Raw genomic sequence first — 15,098 nt, forward strand, 5'->3', positions numbered from 1 at the left:
GGTCCGGGCGCGACACTGAGGGTTGCGATCCGTTGCCGGTCACGAAAAAAGACAAAAAGGAAAAAAAAAAATATATATATATATATATATATATTTTGTTTGTAAGGAAACTAGAGAGATTCTTTTTAAAATAAGCCTTCTAGTTTCTATTTCCAAAATATTTTCTATAACTGATGCTAATATCGACAGCTATTTTTAAGATCTTAGAGAAATGCTATTACTACTTCATATGTCTATGTCTACAAAGATTATCCTCTTATGAAACATTTTTTCAGTTTATTGTTTAAAGAAATCCTTATGGACCAGTTTTGTCTTTAATTTCAATTATCATTTAGAGGGAAGTTATGTATATGATAGTGATATTTTTGTGCCCATAGTTCAGTATTACTTAAGATAAAAGAGGACCTGTTAATAACTTAAAGGAGCCTTCTGTTTTTTTTTCTCCTTTACCTGTCTGCCTTTCCATCCTAGAATTGTAAAGAAGCTTTAAAATTTTCTAATATATTCCTATTTCTTTCATCTTATTTTTTTTGTTTCTAGTTTTCTTGTTTAAAAGTTTTAGGCTTCTTATAGATACTGGTGGGTAAAACACTAAGAAGGATTCTGTGGCCAGTAATTTTAGGAAATGCATATTGTTATTTTATCACTAGTGTGAATTCAAATGCACATTGATGCTCTATAAAATCCTACTATTACAAACATGATTACATTATTTTTGTTTATTTATCCTTTTTCTTAACTTGTTTTATCAAAGAGCATTTTTTTCAAGACACATTTTTTATTACAGCATAGAGTATTGTTTGGTACCAGGTTTGAAAATGGTGCTTTAGAGGCCATGGATTACTTGCATCAGGTTTATCTGGAGTGTTTGTTGAAATGTACACTTCGGACCCATCTTAAAGCTAATGAATTAGAATTAATGGGGCTGGGCTATGCAAATTTCTTAGATGCTATCCTTATGCAGAATAAAGTTTGAAAATAACTGTGTAGATAATACTTATGATTATTACCTTTCCTCTTTCCCTCACATCTTTCTCCCCTCCATCAACCCATTCAGAAAACCTTTGATAAGCATGTTCAGTTGGTCAGGTACCATAACAAGCTGATAAAGGAATGTAAGAATGAGAGATACAAAAGAGAGTGAGCAATCATTTTGATGTTGATCTTACCGTTTAGGCTGAGTTCCTATTGTTAGCTTAATTTTTTTATCTATCATCTGTTTTTGAGTTGTATTAATTAACCATTTAAAATTAATACTCCAGGTGGTATGATTGAAAATGAGGTGTTAGTTTCTTTTCTTAGCACAGCATTAATTATGGATATCCAAAGGTATAATGGCCCACTAACTTGTATAACCAAACTACCTTTTCCAATAAGAAACTGATTTATCTCTCCCTTTGTTACATTTTGAAATTGTTCTTTCTAATATCCTCCTACTTAAACTTTTTATATTAGAACATGTATTACAATGTGGGATATTTTATTTTTAAGTATCTTGGAATATTCTTGTATTTGTCAGTTTTTCACTTTTCCTGCCATTACTGAACAGGGTATAGTTCATTTTCACCTGAGTGTTATTCTATCAAAATTTTGAAGAAAATTTTACCATCATGACGTATATAGGTTAATCATGACATACCTTAAGCTTCAATCTTCTATTCAAAGTAATGTACCACTCAATAAAACTTTTTAAATGATCATTTTGTAACTTTGTATCAATTTCTATCATTTTGTTATGTTCCCTTAAGTTACAGTGATTGCACAGCTTAGAAAAGTAGTTTTACATTATGTTATGCTACTGAAAACTGTTTTTCTCTTGTTTTAATAATCCATTTTGTGAGATATATGAATTAGTATTCTCTTAGAATAATTTTATTTTTAAAAATTCAGACTTTACAGTAAAAGTAATCTTATAGAGCTCCTTAGTAAAGGGCTGCCTCTGTGGAGTTGCCCAAAACCATCAAAAATATAAAATGATTAAGGCACTTAAATTGAAGTCCCATTTTTATTGAATAATTTTCCTTATCACCTGCTATTACTTTCTTACTTTTTGTACTTTTTGTCTTTATGTTTAAAAATAACATCATGGTAGTAGTAAGGGAGTGAAGGGAAGAAAGGGATTCACATGTAGAATATTTGAGCAAATCCTGTTATGTTGTTACTTCTGCTTATAAATGCAGCCATTTTATTATTTTGTATTTCTTCCTACTACTTGACCTTTGTTTATTTTACTTCATTACATTTTTCAGATAAGCAAGTTAGAAGAGGATGCAGCCAGGGGAGGGGAGGATTAGTTTACCTTTATATAAGATGATTTATTGAGGGTTCATTATATGCCAGACACCATACTAAATTCCCCACCCTGCTCCCCTTTAAAGAAAAAAAAAAGGTTATACTTAACTATTATAGCTCCTATTTTACTCAAAATGAAACTGAGGCACAGAAAGTTTGAGTAACTTATGTGTGATTTTACAAATATTAAGTAGCAGAATAAGCATCAAACCCAAATATCCTGAATTAATAACTTGGGTCATTTCTGAGGTCTGTGAATGAACATTTAGTTGAGGTAGGAATGGAGTTGTTGTTTGGTTATTAGATATCATAGTTGGGAGTGTGGTGCTCTAATCTGAAATCCAGAATGTTCCTGTTTCTTTCCTCAGCACAGTGTTATGTATGGGAAGCCAAACACATATCTACCTACTAACTTGCATAACTGAGTTCATTCACATTAAATGTTACGTTCAGTACTCCTTTTCTTTGTATTTTGGATTAAATGTCAACAGTTTTCATTTTAAAGCTTGCGCAAGAGCATTGACATCACTCCTGTCATTCACAGTGCAGTAGTTTTGAAGTTAATGAAATATATGAAGATTATTCTACCTTGGGGAAGTTGATATTGAAAGTGAAGATGGAGAAGTACATAGTGGTTTTCTTTCCCATGTTTTTCCTTTCCTAACTAGTTGCTCCAAATCTACCTAAAACATTTGGTTTATTGCATCTCGGCTTTTTTTGGTTAAGCAATGAATATCTTTTTGATCTGTGCATTTAATCAATGTTAAGAGAGATGGGCCCATAGACTCAATCTTTGTACTCTAATGCTTTGTGCCAAACGAGGTTGCTGTTTGAAATAATGGCATCTACTTTTTCCTGCTGAAAGGCAGTTTTCATTTATCATGGCCAGAGAGTTCAACAGGAAATAAAACATTTTGACAAGGCTTACTATATTTTTGTTATTTGGATACTGAGAAAAGTCATTTTTTGTTTGATTCTGCACTAGTTTCCTTAATAAAGATTTATAGAAATCTGAAAGAATATAGCATATTTTGAGACAGTAGTCTTAGATATAGATGCTTTTCAAGGTGAGCAGTTCCATTATTACTTTTTCCTACTTGAGGATGATAAAAAGATTAGCCTGAAAATTTACTTGAAAAAAAATTATAGCACTGAAGATTTAGAGTAAAAATTATGGGTTAAAAGAAGTATTTCTAAGTGTGAGAATAAAAATATTATACTTTGAGAATGTACCCTTCTTATACAAACATAAAGATTCTCTCTGCTTTATATTTTAATGTTACCTCATGTTTAATTGTTAGGGTGCCATCAGTTTTTTTTTTTAATTTATCATTCTGAACAGTAGAATTATCTTTAAATTAAATTTCAGCTATAAAAGTAATATGCGCATACTTTTCTGTCATAAGTTTCTTAAATGTAATTAAAGAGAAAGTACCCTTGGACTTGTCTCCTAACATTTCCCTTTCCTGGCTCAGTTCTTGTACCTTGAACCTACCTTCATTACAAGGCTACATATTTTGAACTTTGGATATCTGACATTTCTTTTGGTGTATCTGTCAAAAAAAAAAAGAAAAAATTATCAGTGAGACACAGAAAAGTAGTATGGGGATAGGTCAAGAAACATAGAAGTATTCAAGTATTGATAGGTAAAAGGGGAATGATCTGGTTTTAGAAAATACTTCATATACTGTGTCTAGCTCTAGAAATTTGACTTTGTAACATCTTAGATTGGTTCTGCAGATACTAAATCTTTAGTTATTTCAACATCTCAATAACTTATTCTCTTTTATTACTGGATAAAAATAGGAGGATTAAGACTAAAGAAGAGAAAGGGTTGAGGAATATATTTTTATTTAATTTTTATATGGTATTTACAGTTTGCTTTCTATTAGTTCAGTTGTCATAACTATCCTGCGAAGTAGCTACTAATACCATTAAAATTTTACAGAGGAGAAACTGAGACAATTTAAGTAACTTGCCTAAGGACACACAGCTCCTAAGTGGCAGAGCCAAGATTTAAATTTATCTACCTCCTGAGCCCATACCTTTAACTACTTCATTATGCTGGCTTTGTGGATGAGATTACTAGTAATTGTTCCAGGCACTTCTCCATGGTCCAGAATCACAGGCTCTGCATGTTTGCAATAGCTTATGGACTGCATCACTACAGGAAAATGGGTTATTCTGTGTGGAATTGGGATTGGCAATAGCTAGGGATGTGGATATCACCTTGGGTCAGAGGAGCTCTGCTGAACATCAGAGAAATTGTTAGTGAAATCAAAGCACTCAGCAGTTGGTGAGAGCTGACATTAGGCCAGAGAACTTGATGGTGAATGGCTCAGCCTGAACAGCACTGTTGAGTGGGTGAAAAAATGGGAATTCATGGGGAAGTCTGCAAAGTCTGCCAGGACCATGAAGAGGGAGCTAATGGAAAGGTCTGCAAAGCCACAGCATCTGAAGAAGCAATGCATCTGACCCCCATGACTGCCTGAGAAAAAAATGGCCTTCGCTTTACTTTCCCTTTTCAAATCTCAGGTTACTGACATGGTGTAGAGGGAAGGGGATTATAGGAAGTGTGGTTTCCAGTCTTAAAGAAAAGGGATGGTGTTTGGTGATGGCTATGGTAGAGGTGTGTAACAAATTGACCACAGATAATCTAGCAAAGGAACCAACTGCCTAATGCAGTGCTTACTTGGCACATCTGGTAGTTGCCCTCTAAAGTAATATTTCCAGACTCCTTTTCCCCTCCCCCCTTTGTCTTTTTTCTTCGAGGACTAGGATATTGTCTTTTTCATTCATATTTTCCCAGCTGTGATCATTGTGCAAGAGATGCAGTAGGTTCTTGATTAAGTGGTTAAATGAATCACTGGCAATATAAATATAGAGACAGTGACTTGAAGTGTTGTAAGCACCAAGAGGATAACTTTAATGTAGTCCAAAGAAGGTGAACCTGGACTTTTTTACAGGCTCACAGTACTTGTATTTAAAATTGAGAAAGAGTTCATTCCTTTTTCCCTGGCTTGCTGGATGTCTAGCTGAGCCCTCACAGTGTTTACCGTGTAATTATAAGTGAGTCAGGTTTCCTCCTCCCTCTTTTTCCTTTTTTTTTAAATAATTGAAAGAAAGTAACATGGGTGAAGTAGAGAATCTTAAAAAAATAAAGGTTCTTGTGATACATGATATGTTAGCCTCTGTTAGCTCAGTGACTTCCTTCCTTCCTCTTTACTTATAGAAGCAACACAATTCAATATAGGGGTTTTCTTATTAGATGCTTTGGTGAGGAGAGTACCTTTTATTTTGATTGAGTTAAGCAATTCTTTCCTTCAGGATTCCTATGATTTATACCATCCATGGTCAATGTCTGTTTCAAAGGTCGGCTTTCATAAATTTATTTAGTTTTCTTTAAGTTTAATTAATTTTTTAGCTCCCACATATGACTGTGAACATGCAGTATTTATCTTTCTAGGCCTGCCTTATTTCACTTAACATAATGTCTTCCAGGCTCATCTATGTTGCTGCAAATGACAAGATTTCATTCTTTTTCATGTCTGAGTAGTATTCCATTGTGTGTATATATACCACTTTTTTCTTTTTTTTCTTTTTTTTTGCTGGCTAGTATAGGGCTTGAACCCTGGCATACAACGTTTTCTTTATCCATTCATCTGTCAGAGGACACGTAGGTTGATTCCATATCTTAGCCATCATAAATAGTGCTGCAGTAAACATAGGAGTGCAGATATCTCTTCAACATACTGGTTTTCTTTTCTTTGGATATATAAAAAGTAGTAGGACTGCTGGATCATATGGTAGTTCTATTTTTAGTTTTATGAGGCAGTTCTGTACTATTTTTCATAATGGCTGTACTGATTTACATTCCCACCAACAATGTATGAGAAGTTCCCTTTTCTCCACATCCTTTTGCCCTTCCTTATCCAATCTTTAACTCCTTTCCCATTTCTGCCAGAGGGTTGCCAGCATCACACTTAAATCTGTTTCTTTGAGAATTTTTTTAAGTTTGTTAGCATTATCCATCTTTAAGGTGAATGTAGAGTTTTATATTATTATTGAGGATGATGCAAATATGACTCACTCATAATTTTGATAAATAGACTGTAGTTGAGATTTTTAAAGATCTGAGCAGCATATGATTTTATTTTTATACTTCACCTTAGTTGTACTTACCACATTTATGAGTAAATTACTTATGCAACTATTTGTTTAATATCTGTAGATATTATGGACCTGACCTCCAGGTGAACAGGACCTGTTCCGTTTACCATTAGGGAATTGGTCCCATTCTCCTGTATTTATCATATTTCATCGGTAAAACTAGAATTGCTGTAAAGATAGCCAGAGATACTTCTGTTTAAGTACCTTATCATTTAGGCATTTTTTCTGTATTATTTTTTATGTGAAAACTTTTTACTTCCTTTTAGTTAAGGAAATTACTTTAGAAAATATATAAATTAGCTTCCCCCTGTCCCTTTTGAAGTTACTTTAAAATTGATGTTAGTACTTTTGGGCATATTTTCTAATAACTTTAATGTAACTTGAAAGCTTTCAGATTTTCTTTTCATTTTCTTTACACTCTCTGTCATCTAGTGACTTTTCATCTTTTATACAAGTGCCAAAGGACTTGCTGGGGCCTATCTTTCCATAGTCTTTTACATACACACACGCATCATCTACTCTCTTTGAAGTTCTGAGATCTCTCTTTCTGACTCATAAATTTTGTTGTGTTTTATACATATTTTTTCCTTGCAAGATAAATCCAATAAATAGTCAAAGTACATTTTAGCAGCTTTGAAAACCATATTGTTTTCCAGAATGCACTATTTCTTTTAGGTCATTTTAAAAAGGGACTTACACTTGTGTAATCTGTTTTCCTTCTTAGCACCGTGAGCCAGTAGCCTGTTTCAAGTGGCAATCTTTATTTAAGAGATATTCAAATATCCTAGAGTCTAGTTTTATTTTATTTATGTTTTAACTAGTTTTATACATATGCAAGATGCCTATTTAATACTGTTAGGACTTAGGCCGTGAGAATCTGAAAATACAAAATATATATATATTTTGGATGCTAGCTTAGGAAAACTGTTGAAACATTTGGATTCAATTCTGTTGAAGTGACTAAATGTTATTGTGTGTTATGTCCATGTCTTATTTTACTTATCTTTATAATAACCGTTTGAATTATTACAGTTATGGGAAAGGAGTTATTTAGGGGGCCTTTAGATACCAGAGTTATCTATTAGTAGACTCAAATTGACCTCTGAGATACTAAACAGATTATAAAATGTCTGGCTGTCATAGAAGAAACACTGGCAAACAATTTCTATGGGGAACTAGAACATATTTAACTTATTTTGGCTACCTGTAAGAGATCCACTGTGGATGTCCTTAGCTCAAGTAATCTTATTCAGAACGCAAAGGCTGCTGTTATGCTTTTTGCTTCTTTGAAATCGATCATTTTAATTTATTTCTGGGAGTATGAAATAAAGAAAATGAAGAATGGGTGGAGTTTCAAGATTTTACTTCTTTTGTGTATATGATAGTTTGTGAAAAGGATTTTAAAGGAACACATCATGTAAAAAGTATGTTTTATATCTTTAGACCTGTGGTTATTTTAATTTACAGTAGTTAATCCAAATTGGCCATAATATTCTTTTTATTTTCATAACCCTATTATATTACTATTAAATTAGATAAAAATAAACTCTACAGCCCTTTGACCAGAAGGAAAAACACTCATTTTGGTGATCACCATTCCATCTGTTGTTTGTTGATAGCCAGCAGAAACAGGTGGCACTTCGTTCACACCTTGTTTTCAATATAGTTTCATAATTGAAAAACACGTTTTAGGAATTTTTTTATATATACGAGGGTACTTCAAAAAGTTCATGGAAAAATGGAATGAAAAGATAATATGAATCTTTTCTTGAACTTTTTGAAGCCCCTTAGTGTGTGTGTGTGTGTGTGTGTGTGTGTGTGTGTGTGTGTGTGTGTGTGTGTGTGTAGGAATACACTTTATATTGAAGCATTTTGAACAGCTGCCAGAAAGCTACTGGCATTTATTTCCCAGTATAAATCCGACACTTTAGCTTGACAAAAGTTTTCAAGGTTTGACTTAATTATCTGAATTAACGTTGAATTTATAACTTTTCTCATGAATAGGCGTGTTCTTTTATATATAAATCACATAGGTAGGCATTCCTTATGATTCTTCTAAATATATATGACTTATTGTTATTTGTATAGATGTTGATTTGTCATCAGAAACATCAAAAAGCAGAAACAGTGTTAAATTTAGAGAATATAATTCACAGGTCAAGATGTGAAGCCCAGTTTAGTTAGTGTTATTAAAAATGTTGAGGCACTGAGTGTTTTGGTTTTAAATTTAATTCATTTGCCAAATAAATCATTCTAACATTGGGAAAATTTTTATGCATTTGACCTAATTGTAAATTAAGATAATCTCAGCTCTAAAGAATTAATTAAAATTTGTTACATGTTTTTTAGTCCCTGCTGCTTTATTTATTTTGTTCTTAAAATAGTTTGTGTAAATTTCAACATATATCATGAAGTGACCACCAGTTATGAGTACAGTTCTCCCTGAGTATCTATGAGGGTTGGTTCTCGGAGCCCTGTGGATACCAAAATGCTCAAATCTCTTATTTATAGTATTTACATATAACATATGTACATATTCCCCTATACTTTAAATCATCTCTAGATTACTTATAATACCTGATACAATGTAAATAGTATGTAAATAGTTGTGATATTGTGTTTTTTAAATTTATATTATTTTTTATTATTGTATTTTAAAAAAAAATTTTTTTTTTTTTTACTGACCGGTAATGGGATCGCAACCCTCGGTGTCGCGCCCGTACCGGGGACCGGCAATGGGATCGCAACCCTCGGTGTCACGCCTGCACCGTGCTCAACCAGTGAGCGGGAACCGGTCTCCACATGGGATCCGAACCCTCGGCGGGAGCGCTGCCATGCTCCCAAGCGGCGCACTCTCCAGTGCGCCACCGGGCCGGCCCTTAAAATTTTTTTTAATATTTTTGATCCTTGGTTGGTTGAATCCGGCGATGCAGAACCCACAAACAAGAGGACCAACTATACTTCTGTGCATCTGAGATGGTGTCCCAGTTTTTTGATAATTTACATTCATTAGATGATCCAAATATGTTTTTGGCATTCTTTCTTTTTTTGCACCATTTGCTAAAGAAGTGTGCTGAAAATTACTTTGGTAATGAATCATGTTAGTTATTGTATTATATGGAGCTACCAAATTAGATGGAATTTGAATTTGCTCTCCATTGGGTATAATTCTCTTTTCTTTCTTTCTTTCTTTTCTTTTCTTTTCTTTTCTTTTCTTTTCTTTTCTTTTCTTTTCTTTTCTTTTCTTTTGGTGTTACTAGGCTGTACTGATTCTCTAATTTACTTGTTTTGAAATGTAAGAAATCTTCATTGGGCACATCATAATATTACAGTTTATTTAAGTATACAAATGGAATAGGAGATTTGCTTTATCAATAATTTTGCTCATTGCTACTTGGGATTAAATTATTAATCTTGGATTTGAATGCAAGAAAATCACTGAATTGAGAGTTGAGATACCTGGGTTTGAAGTTTACCTGTTTCACTTATCAGGTGTGTGACATCAGCAAGTCACTTTTCTGCACTGCTTTTTCAGAGATCTGAGATGGCATTATTTCATATTTTTACAACAACCTTGTTTTTCTAGCTGGAAATTGTGTTCTTTAATATTACTACACAAATACATCAGTGATTAAGTGCATTTGGTAATAAATGCACTTAATTTAAAAAGAATGTTTTAGATAATTACAAATATACCTATTCATTTTTAAAATAACACTTTAATAAATATATAGATAGTTATATTAGAAGAAATTTATTAATACAGAAAGCAATATAGCTATACCATTGTGTGATAGAATCATTAATTAGAATTATGTGGCATGATACTAATTGCAGTGTGAGTATGAAAAAAGTTCCAATTGATGGGATCATACCAGATGTCTGAAGATATACAAGTATTTTCAAAAATAATAAATAATTAGATATCTTCAAAAGAATTGAAAACATGAGCCTACAGCATTAACATATATATTGAAAAATTAATTAAAAACTAGATGATACATTTGCTACATCGTTACCTAAAAGATGGATTGAATGAAGAGAAATGTGGAAATGTATGAGGACTTTTGAGCATTCTGTTTAGAAGTTCATAGAACTAAAATGAGTAATTTGAATATTTTCCCCTTGATATTGGTTACTACTAATTCTGAGCACCTTATTGAAATGCCCTATATGTGTAAATTATGCACTTTGGGTAATAGATTACCAGAGGGAAAAATTAATCTAAACTTTCTGTCAAATCTTTTAACATTTGTTTTATTTTGTATAAACATTTATTAGTTTCCATCTAACAGCTTATAATTAATCTTATTAAAACAAATTTGTTGAGCTTTTATGCAATAAACATTGCATTAAGTTTAATTGGGGGTATAAGGAAGAATATGACATGGTCCTTACCGATTCGGGGATGAATTGTGTCAGGGGACAGAAATTGAAGCATTAAAAGGGCAGGAGGGAAAGCAATGAATTTAGAAAGAACTAGCCATAAGGTTACAGTTAGAACTTGAATAAGTGTTTCCGATACTTCTACACTCGTGTTCTTAAACAATGCGTCTTTGATTTACTTGGGATTCTTGTTAAAAGGCAGGTTCTAATTCAGCATGTTGGACTGAACCTAAGTTTTGCCTTTCTAACTGGTGCCTAGGGGATGCCAGTGCTTATGGGACACGATTGATATTTTGAGGACCAAGGCTCAGTATTGTTCTTTGGAAGTAAGAATAGTAGATGTAGGGTCTGCATTTACAAGTCGTTCTTGGATACAGTCTTATTTTTTCTTCCCAATTACTTCTATAATGTAAGTAAAACATACTGATTGGCAATACAAATGTAAACAGATACATAGCCTATAAATTTACTTTTTTTGAATGACTAGTTGACTCTAGGTTATCTTAGGGGTAAATTAAACATTATGCAAGTAGTATGGTATTATATATCAGTGGATTTAAGTATTGTGCAATACTGACATTACAGTGATCTAAGAAAACATCAATGTAATTGTATTAGAAAGTAATTCTGTTTAGAATTATTTGGTACTCTAACTTGGGAATGTTCTTTGATCTCGGCTGTCAAAGTAATTTGTAGGAGTGGTGCCTCCTTTCTCTTCGTTTGGAAAGAGCAGTGGTTTGCATATGGAGATTATAAGTCTACAGAGGCTGTGCTGTGTAGGTGATTTGTAACATATTAGCTGAAAATACTATTGTATTTAACATTTCTTTTAAACGTTTGGATAATGTTCTTTCAAATGGTAAATGTGTTCTGGAATATACGATGTAAATTTTAAGTTAATTAGTTTAAAGTAAGTCATTTTAGACCATTTTAAAATTAGTTTTATCTTAACTATGATTTGGGACATGTAAGACCTTTTTGTCTTACATTTTTATGGCTGCTTACGAATTGTTTCTTTACCTTACACAAGCGTGTGTGAATGTGCACACGTGTGGGCAAACAGTAGATGTGGTATGACTCCAGGCTTAGTATTTCAGTTGTAGAAGTGTAGTAAGTTATGAAAATTTAAATGCTCTGAGTAAATCATAATTATATGACAAGTACAAAGTATTTTTTAAAATCTTCAAAATAATTTTGGAGAACTTATTTTTCCCATCAGATACTTGTTACTTGTTTATTTAGAAGTAAAACACTGTAAAGTCTGTTTAATTTGTTATGCTTTTATTTCTTAAGACATAAATTGTAACAAATTGCAGTGGAGCAAAGCAGTATAGCATTAACTAGAAATACTAATTTAACAAGTGCCTAACTTAAGCAGTATCATTTAACAGAGAAAGTTTACTTTTATCATTTATTAAACATTAGATATTTGTGTGGATTTGTTTATTTATTTATCTATCTATCTATTTATTTATTTATTTTAGAGAACCAGAGGACGAAAACGAAGCTTCATTCCTGAGGAAGAAAAACATGAGGTTGGAATAAGTTAAGCATTTTTTACACAGTCTAAACTTTGAGAAACTTCTTTGCTTAAAATTGTTTGTTTTCCTCATATCCTGGTTTTGTTTCATGTTTTGTTTTATTCTCCCTTGTATGGCAGGAGAGAGTTCCTAGAGAAAGAAGACAAAGACAGTCTGTATTACAAAAGAAGCCCAAGGCTGAAGATTTAAGAACTGAATGTGCAACTTGCAAGGGAACTGGAGACAATGAAAATCTTGTCAGGTAAATTGGATGAGGAGACCTTGTCTTTAGGGGATTAAATTTACATGTTTATCATTTTCTCATCATAGATAAAATGAAAAAAAAAATACAGTGTAGAACATTTCTTAAAATTTTATTTAGTGGAAACAGTACTTCAGAAACAGATTTCATCCACTTATTAACCTGCCACACATGGTCATACTCTGGATTTAGATGTAAATAAGGGCAATAATCTGGGTTTTCAACACAAGAAAATTAATTTTCTTTTGACAAAGCTCTGTATATAGAGGCCACAAAAATAATTTGATCTGAACACTTTGTACTAAGATTATTGTGTTTTATCTCATAAGCAATAAAATTACTAAGCTCTGTTAATATATTACAAAAGTTGAAATTTATTGCAATGATTATGACAGACTTTTTATTGATAAGAGCTTCAGTAGCACTTTGTTATTGTTTATCAAAACAAATGTGTTAAATGCTTCTCTCTTATGAAATAAAGAAAGGTGAAAAGATGGCCTAGATAGATTTTGATTTTTGTTTTGTTTTCTTCTTTGTTTCTTTATTTTGTTTTGGTACTTTAAAAAAAAAAAACATCAACATAATGTTAACCAGGAATCTCAGCTGATGCTGCACAACAGATATTCCTGAGCATCCGGAGACTGCTACCTTTAGCTGTTTGCCTCTTTTGCTGTAATGAGGAATTGCTCAGAGCCCTGGGTGAGATGGGGCTGAGGGTTGGTGAACAAAAGGGAAGCTCATTTAAAAGAAGCATCAATCTTCCAAAGGACAGGGTCACGAAGGTTCTTATAGTATTGTAAGGGAACCCTTTTTGATTTCTTTCAAAAATTATCTTTTGATAAAAACCTGTTAAATGAACTGAGGACACAGAAATTAAACATTTCAAAGAGAATCAACTTATCTTGATAAAATATTAATGTTGTTATATGATTTTAAGTATTTACTCTCAAAATGATGTTCTTTATTATCATAATTTCTCAAATAAAGGCATGCAGTTTTAAATTTAATGAGTTTCTTAATACTATTATTGAGAAAGATAAGGACAAAGTAGTACAAATTCCAGTGAAGAAAACTACAAAGTGCTTTAACAAAGTTAATAAATTCTACAGTATTTGGCCACTGTTTTTTGAAGTAGTTCATGTAGAATGTCATAGAAGCTATCCTGAAGGTTACGTGCATTTAAATTTAGGGCAAAGTAATTCCAGGTTCAGGAAATACACATGAATAATTCTGATCACACATAATTTTTTGAAGTATGTAAAAAATGAAATCCCAAGCATAGCATAATGGAATATATAAAATAACAAAAATAAATAAAAGAAAAAAACACATAATCTTAAATAATGAGTAAAAATTTAGGCCAGGGAAATTCACTTGGGATCAGGGGTTGGTCACGGACCATGATTCATTTGAAACAGTAGTTAAACACTCAGACAACGAGTGATCCTCTTTTTTATTAGTTGAATTTATATGAATATCTACCCCCTTATTAATTTTATTGAGATAATAGATTGATTAGGCCTTTTTGCTGTAGGACCTACACATTTTTACCAGGTTGTTTTGTTTTTGTTGTATATTTAAAATAAAGAACCTAGGAAATGAATACAATATTTATTTAAAAAAATCACTTTATAACAGGGCATTTCCAACCCATAATATTTTAGCTGTCTTTAAAAAAAAAAAGTACCATTTTCTTCTAATCTTGATAAATTTTTGAATATTATTAGCCTTTCTTATTTATTTCATTAGTTTCTGTTATAAAATTTTCATTCCTAATTGCATTATCACAACATGCCAGTGTCCGGAATTTTGTGAAAATCTACTGGAAGGTAAAGATATTTTTATTACTCTAGAAATAATGGCTATACAAAGTCCCCTTCCTTGGTTTTGCCTTGTTAAGAAGATAACGTCATAGATTTTCTGAATGGATTTTAAAGGGGTAATGAAGAGGAAATTAAATGTTTTATAAATATTATAAATATGTATTAGTATTTCTGAGAACAAAATAAGCTGGATATAAAGAAGTGGCAAAAGATATTTAATGGTTATAATGTGACCTTTCTTTTAAAAACAATACATTCAGTTTAAGCACTATTTTTCTTGGGTTAAAGAAGAATTTTATTTTGTGTAGAATTTCATGTGTTTAATAAAAGTAATTTTATAAGCTAATATCTACCATTTTTCTTGACATCTCATTTATTTTGGAATTTGCACTATTATTGTTTGAAAATCCCACCCCCCCAGAAGTCCAGACTTATGATTACATTACCTTTTCAGTGTTATGTATGCTATTATTTTTATCTTTAATTTTAAGATATTTTAAATAAGGCTTTATTTTCTCTAAAGATATATTTCAGTGCTTGGTCAGAGATATGTTATATTCATTGTGTATGCCTATTAGGTTCTCTTACAAAATTAAACTTCTTGGGTCATAATTAATAATCTTTCATTGAACACATTGTATTTAT

At 32.0% G+C, this 15,098-nt stretch overlaps 1 protein-coding gene across 8 annotated transcripts in view; it reads left to right on the top strand.

Annotated features, from left to right (window-relative positions):
- The window catches only part of PHF14 (PHD finger protein 14), a 172,764-nt gene that overhangs the window by 75,533 nt on the left and 82,133 nt on the right, over positions 1 to 15,098 (top strand). For 6 of the 8 annotated variants that reach the window (XR_550639.1, XR_550640.1, XM_008574666.1 and 3 more), the window contains 2 exons: positions 12,333 to 12,383; positions 12,509 to 12,630. Coding sequence is in view for 6 of the 8 variants with exons in the window: in XM_008574666.1 (XP_008572888.1) it covers positions 12,333 to 12,383; positions 12,509 to 12,630 (173 nt within the window). In the remaining 2 variants the exon portion in view is untranslated. Of the gene's footprint in view, positions 1 to 12,332; positions 12,384 to 12,508; positions 12,635 to 13,224; positions 13,628 to 15,098 lie in introns of those variants that run through there. The other 2 variants (XM_008574667.1, XM_008574668.1) reach the window with 2 other exon arrangements.

This window comes from Galeopterus variegatus, unplaced genomic scaffold (assembly GCF_000696425.1).
Source record: "Galeopterus variegatus unplaced genomic scaffold, G_variegatus-3.0.2 Scaffold1083, whole genome shotgun sequence".
Classification (NCBI taxonomy): domain Eukaryota; kingdom Metazoa; phylum Chordata; class Mammalia; order Dermoptera; family Cynocephalidae; genus Galeopterus; species Galeopterus variegatus.